Genomic DNA, 14,378 nt, shown 5'->3' on the forward strand with positions numbered 1-14,378 from the left:
CTTTTGTCGATTCTTTACTTTTGTTTTGCTTCACTTTGTGCAGTGGAACATAAATCTTACACAAGCTAGGCGAGCACTCTGCCAATGGACTGCAACAGCAGCCCCTGATCTCTTAATGTTTTAATAGAAAGATATTTTACAAAGTGGCTCAAATAAAACTTCCTAGGTTGGTGGAATACACACAGGCTGCCACATAGATGGCCAAGTTAAAATCCTTGAACCAATGCACAGAGTGTCAGGCAGACCTGATACTAAGGTCTAAACTCTCTGATTAGTCTATTGTAATGTTCAAAATTGAGCAGCATTTTTTTTAAGCACTTAGTAGAAGGGAGGGGAAATATGAACACAGCTCATACAACTCAAGCAGTGTAACCTGGAGCAACAGAGATTGTCTAGGAAATCAGCTAGGTTTTCTAGAACAGGTAGAATTTCATGCAACAAAACTTACTAACTATATATAGCAGCAGGTAAGATACTATTACACTCATGTAAAGATTTTTAATATATAGATATGAGTTTTTTTAAAATATGCCATCCTTAAAAAATAATTACAGTGCTTATTCCATATGAAGGCATTTCATTCATTTTTTTTCAGTGTGTGTGTGTGTGTGTGTGTGTGTGTGTGTGTGCACTGTGACACACATATGGAAGTCAAAGGACAACTTATGGGAGCTGGTTCTCACCTTCCACCATGAGGGTCCCTGGGAATGGAAGTCAGGTCATCAGGCTTAGCAGCAAGAGCCATGTCTCTGGCCCTGTCATTCTTACCAGGGTCTGGGAAATTATAGCAAAACAGAAACGGGGAACTGGGGTCAGATATGTGTCAAATCAGCCCTGGGTAGAAGTGAGCCGTGCTGGTGTTCTGTAGCGTAATGGGGGACTGTGCACAGCAACAGTGACCAGCTCACCTTTAAAGGCTTAAAAGAAAGGGGTTGTGTCCTAAAGAAGTGGGCATAGTGTATAACCTGATTACATAATGTACACGCTTACCAGCTGTTCCCATGGTGCCTTCAGTCATAGGTACAGGACTTCTGTTTTCATGTTGATTAAAGATAAATCCAATTAAAACATAAAGTTAACGACATCAGTCAGAAAGTATGTATGAATAAATCCCTTCAAATACCAGAACCCCCTAGTTGATTTGTTTATTGTATTTCAGAGAAAAAAATGTATTGTCATATTTGCAATAGTAGAAGTGTGTGCAAAAGATATGTGAATAAAGGGAGAAATGAAGTTGCTGTGATCAGCATCAGGACTGAGCTTGCCGTAAGTAAAGGATTTTAAAAATTGTAAAATTTTAAAAAGGGAATACAATTTTTTGATTTAAAAAGACATACAATAAATGGCGTTTTTGGAGAACACTGGCCCTGGCGAAGGCTTTGTGGGCCATCTCTGGCTCCAGTGGCTCCCTGTGGAGAAGGTCCTTGGTTGCTCTGTTGTGGACACTGTGGCTATTCTTTGTGGTCCTGCTGAGAGCCTCCCTTGGGGAAGCTTCCCACATGTCAAAGATAAAAATTCTCCAACACTTCCTTTCTCCTTGTTCCCTCAATGCTTTTCCCTTCTTTCAATTCCTTTCCAACTTTTTCTTGTCCTCAAGATTTGATTTGGCAATAACTGATGAAAACCGAAGATCACTTAGATACGTGAGTCAAAGGTTCTCAAAACACAGAGTAACCCTGCCAGCTGTCTTGCCGATAATGAAGTCCTGTGTTTGCAGCAAGAAGGATGGGACTGGGGCTACTGTGTTGAGTGAGAAAGTCAGAAGGATGAGAAACATGCATCCTACCTAACTCAAGTCTGGAATCTAAACAGACAGTACCGTAGAGGAACGGGAGCAGGATGTCGAGAATGGGACCCCGAGGAGGGGAGGCCGTCAACATGGACCACCTAAATGGAGTGGAGAGATGACACCTGGCTCTTTAACACTGCGAGTGAACTGCTGGTCAAAACAATTTATGATGTGTTTTTAAATGATTAAAAGTATAAGGAATTCCCACCACACGCACAAAGGAGATTAACAGTTGAAGAGGTGGAAATGCTCACTGCCCTGATTTGATTAGAGAGTGTGTATGACATTAGCTACCATAATACACCCCATAAAGATGCCCAGATAAGTCTCAATTAACAATAAGGAAATAAAACATAAATTTTAAAGTTCTCAATAGCTTTGTGTGTCTGTTATCCTCATGTAACCAACAGGGCAATGGAAGCCACTGAAAATTAACTACCTGAGTAGGACTCCACAGTTGGGTTTTCAGTCACAGGGCTCAGGATTCCAGCACAGATTCTACTTTTGATCTGTGTCCTACAGGCTTTGTTCTCCTATCCAAGGCGACATAGCAGTAAGCAGGTGTGTGATGTTAGGGTACTGATACTGATACTTACTCATTGTAACCTGTGGCTGTGTGGAGAAGAGATGTACTGTGCAGACAGGTCCATTTGGGTGCCAGTCCTGGTTCCTGTCATTGTCCACCTCTGAGGATGGTTTGATGGAATACCTACAAAGCAAGTATTCCCTCTGAGGTACAGACTGATTAAAAAAAAAAAAAAAGAATTCTCTTAACAATGTTTTGAAGAAGAGATGTTTTAAATTTTGAAAGAAGGATACTTTAAATCTTGAAGATGTTTTAAATCAATCTATGCCCTGTAAATCATTTATAAAAATTATACATAATAAATTTATGAAAATGAACTCATTAATCTGTCACTTTATGACTCATACTTCTGGTAAATATCTAAGTAATCTTTGGATAATTTCAGATTGTAAAGATTTCCTGCTCTGTTTGGCTCTCAAAGGTTTATAGTTTTACCTTAACATTTAGGTTTTGACCCATGCAGTGTTATTTTTGAACACAGATCAAATTTCATCTTTTTATCTTAGCTTTCAAACATGGATTTCTGACTGTCCCACATCATTTCTCTACCCAATCTCCATCCCTTTACGAAAAGTCAGTTGAGTGTTTTTCTTCTAAGTACTGAGCAGAAGGTACCACGCTGCTAAATTACTCCTTTATGTTAATCTTCATTCATGCCAAAAGTTTTCGTTGGACCTCTCACATACTTTAACTTCATCTATATTTCATTTTTAGGCTATTGTAAATAATACTGCTTTTAAATATCAAATTTTGATGGTTCATGCTACATAGGTGATTGATTAATCTTTAGGACACTTGTCTGTATATCATTTACACACCAGAGCATCCTCTCTTTTACAATGTATAGGTCAGTACTTCACATGTATACACAAAGTTGTGCAATTATGACCACTCGAATTTTAAAGCATTTTTGTTACTCAGAAAATTGTCTCCTCACTCTATTTTCTGGCAGCCACTAGTCTGATTTCTGACTCTCCATTTACCTATTGGGGTATTTCATTCTGTTTGTTGCAATAATACTTTCACACTTTCCTTTACTTCTTTAATTATGATTTCCTTTAGCTTTTGGCCACATTTATAATAGTTGATTTAAGTCCTTTAATCCATCTTTCTAATAGTTTGTTTAATCTCTTCCAACATCTAAGTGTGTTAAGGAACAGTTTCTCTTGATTTCTTCTGTTACCTATATATGAGTCATACTATCCTAGTTGCTTGCATATGCCACAAATTATTATTTATTATAGTATTATTATATATTTTAATATATATTTAACATGAAAGATTTATGTCTATATATATATATATATATATATATATATATATATATATATATATATGAGGTGAGTGTGTGTGTGTCATGTGTACTCTTGTGTGTGCAAACACATCTTCAGGAAAGGCAAAAAGCCAATGTCAGGTGTCTTCCTCAATTGCTTACCCACCTTCTTTTGCTTTTGGTTCTTGGTTTTTGAAGACAGGGTTTCCTCTGTGTGGCCCTAGTTGTCCTAGAACTTGCTCCATAGACCAGGCTGTCTTATGATCAGTTAGGCTGTCTGGTCAGCAAGACCCAAGTATCTTCCTGTCTGCCTCCCAGTCCTGGGGTTACAGGCATGTGGGTCTGAACTCAGGTGGTCATGCCTGTGCAACTAGAGCTTTGCCCACTGAATCATCACCCCAGCCCTGGAATATTAATAATAATGATTCAAATGAAGCATTTAAAATAACATGTCAACTATAGAAACACATCTGCAGCAGTGCTCTCCTGGGGCTGGCCGTCGCTGCTTCTTCTCATCCTTTCTCCCATCTCTTTTATGACATTCACGTTCAGTTTGTAAAGTCTGCGTTATCTATTATGGGCAGCCACCAAGTCTGTTTTGTTGAATTAGGAACCAGTGAAATATTGGTCAGAGGTTTCCTTAATGCTGGGTTAGTCAGCCTTCTATCGCTGTTCAAAACGACTGAGACAACTCAGTCTGTAGTTGATTGGCCCCATTGCCCTTGGGCTTGTGCCAAGGAAGGAGCTCATGGCAGAGGAAGCTGCTCATCTCCTGGTAGCTGGGAAGCAAAGAGTTAGAGAACAAAACTCTTGTCCCCATGTTCCCTTGAAGAGCACACTCTGGCGATACCAGTTCCTTCATCAGGCTCCATCTCATCAAAGTTCTGCTGATCCTCAGCAGCCTAAAGGTCTGGGGACTGAAGACTTTAGCACACAGCCCTCAGTGGGCACTTATCCAAACCACAGCGAGCATCTTGAACCAGTAAATTTCCATGGCTTTGTGTGTATATGTGTTTGTGTACATGTGTTCATGTGTGTATGCATGTTTGTGCATTTATATGTGCACGTGTATGACAAGTATTTCTGTACCTGTGGATGTGTGTGTGTGTGTGTGCACACATGTGTGTGTACATGTGTGTGCATGTGTGTTGTAGGGGGAGGCAATGAGTTTTCCATGTTCCAGCAAGCAGTTTCTAGTTTTTGTGTTTTCTTTAGGTCTTGGTCTTACAGAGGCTGAAAGTCAGACAGGAATTAGCAGCTGGAGCCTCTCTGAGTTTTCCTACACATGCAGCTGTGTGTTTGTCTCAGTCCCTAGGGCTGTGCCAGAGGTTTTAAAAGCTCCTTGTGCAGATCTCATCTCTTGCTTGCCATTTTCACGTTTTTATTGCTACCCTCACACTCCTTTAAGCCTCATGTGTTGTCATTGCCTCAATAGCTGCTCTGTCCAACAGTTTCCACTTCTCTTTGGAACAAACACATTAGTGTCTGAACTTTTATCGCAGAACAGACTCTGACTTGGATCAAGCAAAGAGATACCCTGAATATGACCTTCAATGAGCTTCCAGACAAACCCCAAAGGAGTCACTGTCTTGGGACCAGGCTGGTGGAAAGTTCCACCCCTTCCCTCCCACGTAGTGGCTGATGTTTTAAATCATAGTTATGAGATGGTTGGTTTACAACGCTACCATGGAACTAGGTGTAGAGGGATGGGAAAAGTCTGAGTCAAACACTGGGCTGACTCTAATGATCTTCCAGAGTTCTAGGGGGAAAACAGAGTTTTCATGGTTCCTAAGGTTTTCATCATTCTGGAAGTCCTTACCACTCTCAGCTTTTAGACATAAATCTTTCATGTTATGACCCTGTTAAACTCACTATATAATAGTAGATTTTCTGGTTGATTCAATTGTTCCACAATATGGTCCAATGAAATGGAAAAGAATTCTACTGATATTCTAGGAAGAAGTACATTAGAACTGTGGTGGTATTGTGTTCCCCAAAATATTGTGTACCTTAATAAACTTATCTGGGGTCAGAGAACAGAAAAGCCACTAGATACTTAATATAGGCAGTGATAGCACACACCTTTAATCCTAGCATTCCAGAGGCAGAAATCCTTGTGTTCAAGGATACAGCCAAGCATGGTGACTCATGCCTTTAATCTCAGAAAGTGAGCCTTTAATCCCAGGGAGCAGTGGTAGAAAGCAGAAAGGGTCAAAAACTAGAAGCATTTGGCTGGTTAAGCATTTGGCTGGTTAAGCTTTCAGGCTTTTAGCAGCAGTTCAGCTGAGAGCCATTCTGGATGAGGACTCAGAGGCCTCCAGTCTGAGGAAACAAGACCAGCTGAGGATCCAGTGAGATGAGGTAGCTGTGGCTTAATCTGGTTCTCTGATCTTCCAGTTCACCCCAATACCTGGCTTAGGTTTGATTTTATTAATAAGACTCTTTAAGATTCCTGCTACATAGAACTCCTTTGGTTGATATTGATGATGGCATGGAGTTATGTCTCTGGCCTAGTGAAACAAAACCCAAAGCAAACCTTGAAAAATATTTAGGGAAAGGATGCGTTTAACTACCCGGACATGGTAATCACACCCTCCATACACGTATTGTTTACTGAATTCTCAAATTATGAGAGGCTGGGCAAGTGGTCATAGAAAATGTGGGAGTCCATCATACAAGACTGGACTGTCCAGTTGTACTTGCTTGATTTCAAGCCTCAAAGAAACCCTGTGATGAGAGCTGCTAGTGAGCTCAAGTTAGGGAAAAGTTACTCTGGAAAATGCAGGACAAAATAAACCATAGGCTTGCTGCTGGTCAGCATGCACAATGTGGCTTGCCAGTCTCCTCCAGGTCTTGGGTAAGAGAAGGCCGCAGATCAGAGCTGTGAGCCTTGAAATTGTTGCAAATGCAGCAAATGGATCAAGCCTGGTCTGCTCAGAGGATGTGGCTGCTCACTGGTCCTGACTTTCTACATAGGTGGTGAGTACAATGAGATGGTGAGGTGTAAATAAAACACAGGAAAAAAATACACAGGGCAGGAGATGTAGCTCAGGCGTGGACTGCATGCTTAGCATGCACTAGACCATGGATCCCCACTACTGAAGAGAAACACAGAATTCACGGTGTTCACTGTTGGTTATGTTTTAGGAAGACCTGACTAAGAAATGCTGGTGTTAGGTCCATGCTTGCCTGTCAGTACATGCTCTCCTAACAAGCATCATGCTTTCTGGTTTCTGCTCAGTTTATTTGGTTGCCTACTTATCATCCACAGTTAAAAGAAGTCAGCATGTCAGAACTTGCACCTCCTTTGTTTGTTGGACAGCACTTTTAGTTGGTAACTGTTCATGTCATGAACATCAGGCAGACGTTAAAGCCACCTGAGCTGCTGTAGTCCTTGGAACACAAATCGGCAAACGGAGATCTGGGGCTTTCCAAACTATTTAGAGTACTGTTTCTACAGCCAGTAACCCACCAGCTCAGAATTTAGGGACGTCAGAAATACCTCCCCACAAGAGACAGAAAAAGGCACCAGGTTACTCTCAATTGAGGTGGCAGCCCAGTGGCTAATCTGCGTTTTAATGAAGTGAAGCTGGTCAGAGGCCAGTCAGTTCTACAATGAGTTCCTCACTCTTCTTTCAGAGTCTGAAGCCAGGAGCACAATGGGCAAAGCACAGCATGGGATCTTGATGTACTAAGACTGCAATCTCAGGCATTTGCTGTAAATAAAGTGGAGAAGAGTCAAGCCTTCCTCCATCCTTATTCTTTAAGTCCATTTGCTTCTCTACTGAGACTGGATCCTTCCAGATGTTTAACATGTAAACCTGACAGGTGGGAGAGAAGGGCATATCAGTATTTTAAGTCCGACTTTCTCTTTTAAGTTATATTTGTGTGTGTGTGTGTGCGCGTGCAGCTTAGAAAACATCTTGCTACATGGTAGACTGAGTGGCCTTACCTCATTCATTTTCTTGAATTGTCTCATATGTCTTTGGATATTTGTGTTATAAATTCTACCACTCAAACAGAGTCACATGGCAAAGTTCGACAGATAATCTCACTGAGGTTTTGATATGTTTAATTGATATATTCATTAGCACATAATCATATTATACAGTACAGAAAATTCCCATTCACCATTAACAGTGTTCTTTTATATCCTTCAGTTAGCTTTATTAGTTTCATTATGAAGTTCTTCCAATTTTAGTAACTTTACTATTCAATACTATGTAATTTTTTAAACAAATTTGCATGGGATGTTTCAGCTCCTTTTTCTCATTTCTCTAATACCTACTGTGTCCAGTGTTAATTGATGACAATCTCACTCCAAAATGAGGTAGTTGAGACTGAATTAGCTTAAAAGTACCAGAGTCAACTTTCCCCCATCTTCTGAAAACACAGCCAAGCAAAAACCCAACCAACCAATTAGCACCATTTACAGCAATTACCGTTTCCTCTTTTGTAGCTTTCCATCTCCCTTCCTCTGCCACCTGCCAAAGTCCTCAGCATGCTCAGCCCCTGCTCAGTACCTTCTTCATCACTTTCTGAAGGCCCTACCGGGAGGCAGCTCACTACAGCCTGATGAACCTGCCCTCTGCTTTAACTCCTAGCTCAGAAAGCCCAGCTTTCTCTCTACTTCCTCTATCTCCCGCCTTCTAGCAGGGGCTGACTGTTCCTGCTTGCCTATCCTTTGTTTCTCTCTCTAATTCCAATAAATCATCTTTGAGTTTCCTTCCGTGTCTGTTTTAAAACTAATTTATCTGCAAGACCAAGAACGTATCTGCCAGAAAGATCCCATGTCCTTTGCAGTGTAGCTAACACGGTCAGTTATTTAGTTAGATGATGGTACCCATGTCTTCCACTCACTACTGTCTGCTGTCATAGTGGATACAGGCAAAACTCCTCTGGGGTTTTAGCCTACACACTGGTGAGGCCACAGGTGTTTTGGGGGAAGTTCCTATTGCCTAAGCACCGGATTCCAGAATCTCCTTCTCCGCCTCTGGGACACAGTTCTCCTAACTGACCTAAGGCTTCCCCTTTGGTCACTCATTTGGTTCTACAGCTTTACTGTCACTGGATGTCTTAACCTCCTTCCCAGCTCTCTACATGCCAGGCCTTTCCCAAGGTCTCTGGTGTCCTGACTCTGTTTGCTTTTGGCCATCCTTGACTTCACACTGACTACAAGGGAGCGTGTGGATACTTACTACATCTTTTTATAAGGACGTCTCCTTAAAGACAAAAAAGAGGAGTGTGTAAGAGAAAAATGATTTCTTCCCAGTTACACACCAAGCACTGTGCTTGGTGATTTACATATATTATCTTAATCTTTTTAACCAATACAAGAGTAGGATGTTATTAACTTTTAAAAGATATTAAACATGCCCTGACCTACTGGATTTCCAAACAAGAGTGAGATGATTAAGACTTATAACCTAATAAGGACATTAAGATTTATGAATCAATTTATTAATCAAGAAATGTTCACATCTACTTAGCTACTAATGACCATTTGGAAATGAAGTTACAAATACATTACATTTCAGCCCCAAGGAAAACATCCCTAAATATCCAAGGGCATGTGCATGTTGTGTTTTAGTCTTATTTTAATAATATTTTATGTCTGGAACATTTTTTGCATTTTTCTCAAACTGAATTTGGTGGGACTAAAATTCTTAATAAAGAGTCAAAAGTGCACAGTCATACAGAAAAACCTATGAGAACTTTATGTTTGAAATATGAGTTTAGTGCCCTCTCTGTCTTTCCCATTCTTGACACATCACTGACATATACTGTATCTCAAAAGTATTTGGAGATAGACTGGTACCTTTTGTTGTTTCCTGTAAATGTCTTAGAGAATTCTCAGCACATGCAAAATGGTTGTCATAGGTAACAGAAGCAAAGCTATTGGAAATTCAATATGTTGTTTCAAATATGTACTTGTGTATGGACACAATCGATACTTGCACTGAAGTGAATGGAATGAATTCAGAGTACTCAAGTCTTGCTCCCAAGTAAATGCCCAAAGTACTTCTAACTTATCACATAATAAGAAAAGTGTACCCAGCTGTAAGGGCAGATACATCAGCAAGTCCCAAGCGGCAAGATCAAGTGTGACATTTGTCTTAAAGACTGGGAAGCATCCTGCTTTAATTTCTTATACTGACTTCTGTCAGCAGATAGCTTAGGTAAGTTTATGGCCATATTTCTGTTATTCAGAATAAGTAGATCCCCCCCATATCTGTTGAAAACATTATTGTAACATTGCAAAGGAAGAATTGGGTCAAGGAAGACTAGATGCTTTTATCATGTGAATACAGAAGTTCTCGAGTCCTACCAAACTTTTACACCGCCTCCACACTTCTGTCAAACCAACTGAGAAAACAGTCAGGTGTAGATTTTCTTCAAGTCTGCATTTTCCTATGAAATTCCTCATCACATAAAGCCTCTGTTAAGGAAATGCATGCTTTCTTCTTGTTAATCTGTCGTGTATGAGATCCAGCCAAGAACCAATCGGCAGGAGAAGGTTCCTCTCCTCTAATCTCAATTTACCATTGTGTGACTTCAAACAAATCCTTGGTTTTCTTTTCTTCAATGCATTGAACATGAAACATCTCCCATAGAATCTTGTCTTTGAACACTTGCTGCCCAGCTAATGGAGTGCTGTTTTGAAGTGTTGTGGAACCATGAGGATGTGGACTCTTGAGAGAGGAAGTGAAGCATTGGGGGGTGGGGGTGGGGGTGGGGACTTGACATTTGGTAGCTCTATCCCACGTCCTGCCCACTCTTTGCTTCCTGATAATGGACATCACTGTGACCAGTCCCATCCATCCCCTGTTCCTGTTCCCATGTCTTTCCCTCCAGGATAAACTGTAAGCCTTAATAAACCTCTCCTCTCAAAAGCGCTTTTGTTAGGAATTTTGTCACGATAATGAGAAAAGTCGCTAATAGAGCCTGTAAGAAAGACAAATGGTACACAGTAAGCTTTCACTAGATTCTAGTAATTACACCTGATTCTTCAAAGGGATCTGTAACCACTGGAAAGCTGAGAAACACTGACCTTGGGTAAACTCAGAAGTATGATTTAAAGAGAAAAAAAAAAGATCACTTCCCAAGCCTCATTCTAACTAAAATATTCATTAGCTTTTAGCCAAGCACAGATTTCATCACATGCCAGAAAGTCCTCCTCAAATAGGTCTGAAAATGTGGAAGTCTGATTTGTGGTGTTTTTCTGTAGAAGATAAACCATCTCCCTGATCCCAGGTCAGCCCACCAGGGAGGTGCTTACAGTGTGCTGGTTCTGGCTCCATCCCATCCAAACCCGAGATAAATTGGAGGATGGCAGCTTAAGCCTCAGCTCCCAGACTGTGAGTACTTTCTCTTCACTTCCTTTTCTAGGTAGCACCAACAACAAAAGTTCCCAAAGCAATGAGATTCTGCATCTTTTAATGAAAGATAAAACAACAATATAAACATACACAAATTTACAGAGAAGAGGTCAACTTTGATACATTTGGAGTAAAAGGTGTTTTCTCATTTAAATATGGTATAAAAATAAACACAAGAAACATGAACAGACAATGTCCAGAGAATAGACGAAGATAGGCATTCGTTTCAGACTGTGGATACAAGGGTGAAATGACACTTCTGGGCTAATTTTATTTAATAAATGTGAAGCCATGTGTATACTTATTGATATATACTTTTTTTTCTTTTACAACTCTTCCAGTTTGTGACTGACTGAATTTTCAGTGAACTGTGTATCTAGCAGAAGCTTTAAGAAAAAGAAAGGAAGGGGAGGGGGAAATCAAGTTTTACTTCACTTGAACAGGTTAAAAAAGGAAAAGACACAGATCTAGCTTAGTAAGAGGAGGAAAGGAAGCAGACGACAGGTGGAGATGGAGGCAATGAGATGGCAGAGTCCCTTGGCGATGGCGATGCCTTAATGTGCACACAGAAAAGAACAATTCAGGTCCTTCATTCATGCAACATCTTGGTCTAACGTCCTCGGCTCCAGGTAACAGCAGTGGGCTACAAGGTATGGGCGATGGCTCCATTCAGCTTTCATGTCACAAAGATGATCCTTTTAGTAAGACTGAACAAGGCTTGTTAACCGCTTGGATGTGAGAGATTTCCCCTGAGAGAAAATATCAAATGAAGAAAGAAAGAAAATAATTCACAATCACTGGAAAGCTGCACCATAGTAGAATTGAGTTACTATAGTAGACTTTTTGTGTGTGAGGGTCAAAACTGGCCATTTATCTTTTGGTGTGTGGTCCTGGGAATCAAACCCTAGACCTCACACATTCTAATAGGCATATGCTCTAGCATTGAGCTCTGCCCTCCTCGGCCCCCAAACTGAACCCAGTACGTTAACCTGAATTCGAACATCATGATGACCCCTTTTCCCTCCCTAACCCTCCCACCATAAACACATCAAACAAATGACTCTCCCTCCCCTCCCCAAACATTCCCTCTCCTCCCAGCCCCCCCCCCCCCCACTGCAAACAGACTGATGGGGTCACAGCACACATTAGCAAATCATAAACATGTCCGTAAACGTTCCACAGAGGCTGAGCTATGAGGCAACGCCTAGGTTCCCAACCCGGAATATACATCCCAACAAGAATCTGACTCGGCTATTCTGTAGGACAACAATGTGAATGCATTCTGTCAAGTAGGTGCTACATTTACAGATACCAGGATGTGTTGAGGTGGGATTGAACTACATAACATGCACTTCCAAGGATGTGATTGGTAGAAACTCAAATTTGAGTCTATCCCTTCCCATGTGTAGTTAATGGAGAAAAAGAAGCCAATAATGAGTCTTGAGATAAAAGTCTACTCATTCCTTTTTCAAACTGTCAACATATTTTGCCATCCCCATTTGTTTTTTTCCCAAACAGGAGTGCATGTATATATATATATATATAGAATATATATATATTCTACATTCCATGTATTTTAATTCCACATATTTTGCTGATATACTATTACAGAGAGTAAATGGAATTTTTTTCTTTGTTTTGTTCTTTTTTGAAATCTTGACCAGTAAGTCATTTCTAATCATTGTGAGTATTCTAGAACTATATTTTTAAATGTGAATAGAAAAGAGCTATATTTTTAAGTGTGAATATAAGTTATTGACAAGTTATTTCATCTCTCATTTTCTAGGTTCTAATATAAAAGTGACTGGCCTGCTTATTTAATTATTTTTCCCCCTTTGGAAGGGATGAAATAGGGGTGGGTTTTTTTTTTTTTGGAGAAATTATAGTATTTGGGAAATAACTTGTGTCACAGCTGTATCCTTGACTTGATGCCTAATGGAGCTGAGTTTGATCAAGGGCTGTGTGAGAGATCATCTCTCACAACTATTGTCTCAAGCTGTTGCTGAAGAGAGAATGCACAGACTGAGTGCATATAAACAGGAGAAATGTGTTTTCCATGTTGCCGAGAGGCTAAATGTGGGTACTTTTTTTTGGAGAGGGGCTTTCTTCTGGTCCACAAATAGCACAATCTCATCCTTGCAGGAGAGAAGAAGTGAAGAAGCTCCTGGGGCCTTTTTCATAAAACACTTAGCCCCATTTATCAAACCTCCTCCCTTAAGATCTAATCAGGCCCCCAATTTTCCCGTTAGTCCTATATCCTTGCGATTCTAGAATTTAATGTGTGGTATTTTTTTTTTGGGGGGGGGAGGCTGGGTAGCACAAATGTTCAGCCTAAAGCTGCCACATTTTAGGCAAAGAATGATATGTTTAAGAAATGATTAATAACTCTATAGTTACTAGTAAAGATTGGTAACCCCATAATTCATAATTGATAAGCTTTTCTTTATACCTTGTATGGTCTTTGGCTGACAATATGGCAGCCACGAGAGGCAAGGTATTTTCTCTTGGTTGGAAAAGGGCTCCTAGCTTAACTTTTAGCGCCTGGCAGTAGAAACTTCTCATGTTTAAGGAAAGCATGTCATACCAGGCTATGCTTAGCTCTTTCCCTCCAAAGAAAATAGCAAAAAGCAGTTTGCAATCAGCACACACTTCTTGCCCACAATAGTTTTACAGAACACATCCAAATGAGATTCTGGGCCTCCATGTGAGCACACAAGAAGAGATTGCCATTTGTGAACCAGGAAATGGATCCCCAGAAGCCATGGAATTCACTGACATCTCAGTCTCTAGTTGCTCTGGGAGCAAAGTCTGTGTTGCATTAGGGATTTTATTAGAGCAGCCTGAAGGTACAAAGGCTACCGCTTCCCATCCTGCACCTGTTTTCTCATCCATAAATGGAGAAAAATAATAGTATCTGCTTTAAAATCTTGCTTGGAACACTGATGCAGGCAAATGTTTTAAAATTGTTCTTAGGACATCCTTGGAGTCAGTTTATTTTGGCTGTGACCTTATTATTGTAAATGCTGTTAATACTATCTTTTATGTAAGGAAATCTGATATCTTATGAAACCCAGATCCATAGTTACTATTCTGATGTTGTGAAAGGCAGAAAAATCACTAAGGAATTAAAAACTAAGATTTTACTCCTTCTCCATCCAAAACATAGGCAATAAGGTATTTAACTTATGTTTGAATTAAAAAGCACTTTTCCATGTCCAAAGATGATACTCTGCCGTATTTGCTACTGTAGTATATGCAGTTAATATAAATGCATGTGTGTGAGTACTTATTTATTTTGAGATGAATAATTTATCTTGAAAGGGGGTTTATTCTTCCTAATGTGATTTTTGG

At 40.2% G+C, this 14,378-nt stretch overlaps 1 protein-coding gene across 6 annotated transcripts in view; it reads right to left on the reverse strand.

Annotated features, from left to right (window-relative positions):
- Window positions 1–11,068: 11,068 nt before the first annotated feature.
- Rgs7 (regulator of G protein signaling 7) overlaps window positions 11,069–14,378 on the reverse strand; it is a 395,639-nt gene continuing 392,329 nt past the window's right edge. For 4 of the 6 annotated variants that reach the window (XM_006993719.4, XM_076548014.1, XM_006993718.4 and 1 more), the window contains one exon: window positions 11,069–11,776. In XM_006993719.4, coding sequence (XP_006993781.1) covers window positions 11,726–11,776 — 51 coding nt within the window. In that variant the 3' untranslated portion in view covers window positions 11,069–11,725. The remainder of the gene's footprint in view (window positions 11,777–14,378) is intronic. The other 2 variants (XM_015987219.3, XM_076548013.1) reach the window with 1 other exon arrangement.

The sequence above is a fragment of the Peromyscus maniculatus genome, chromosome 11 (assembly GCF_049852395.1).
Source record: "Peromyscus maniculatus bairdii isolate BWxNUB_F1_BW_parent chromosome 11, HU_Pman_BW_mat_3.1, whole genome shotgun sequence".
Lineage (NCBI taxonomy): Eukaryota > Metazoa > Chordata > Mammalia > Rodentia > Cricetidae > Peromyscus > Peromyscus maniculatus.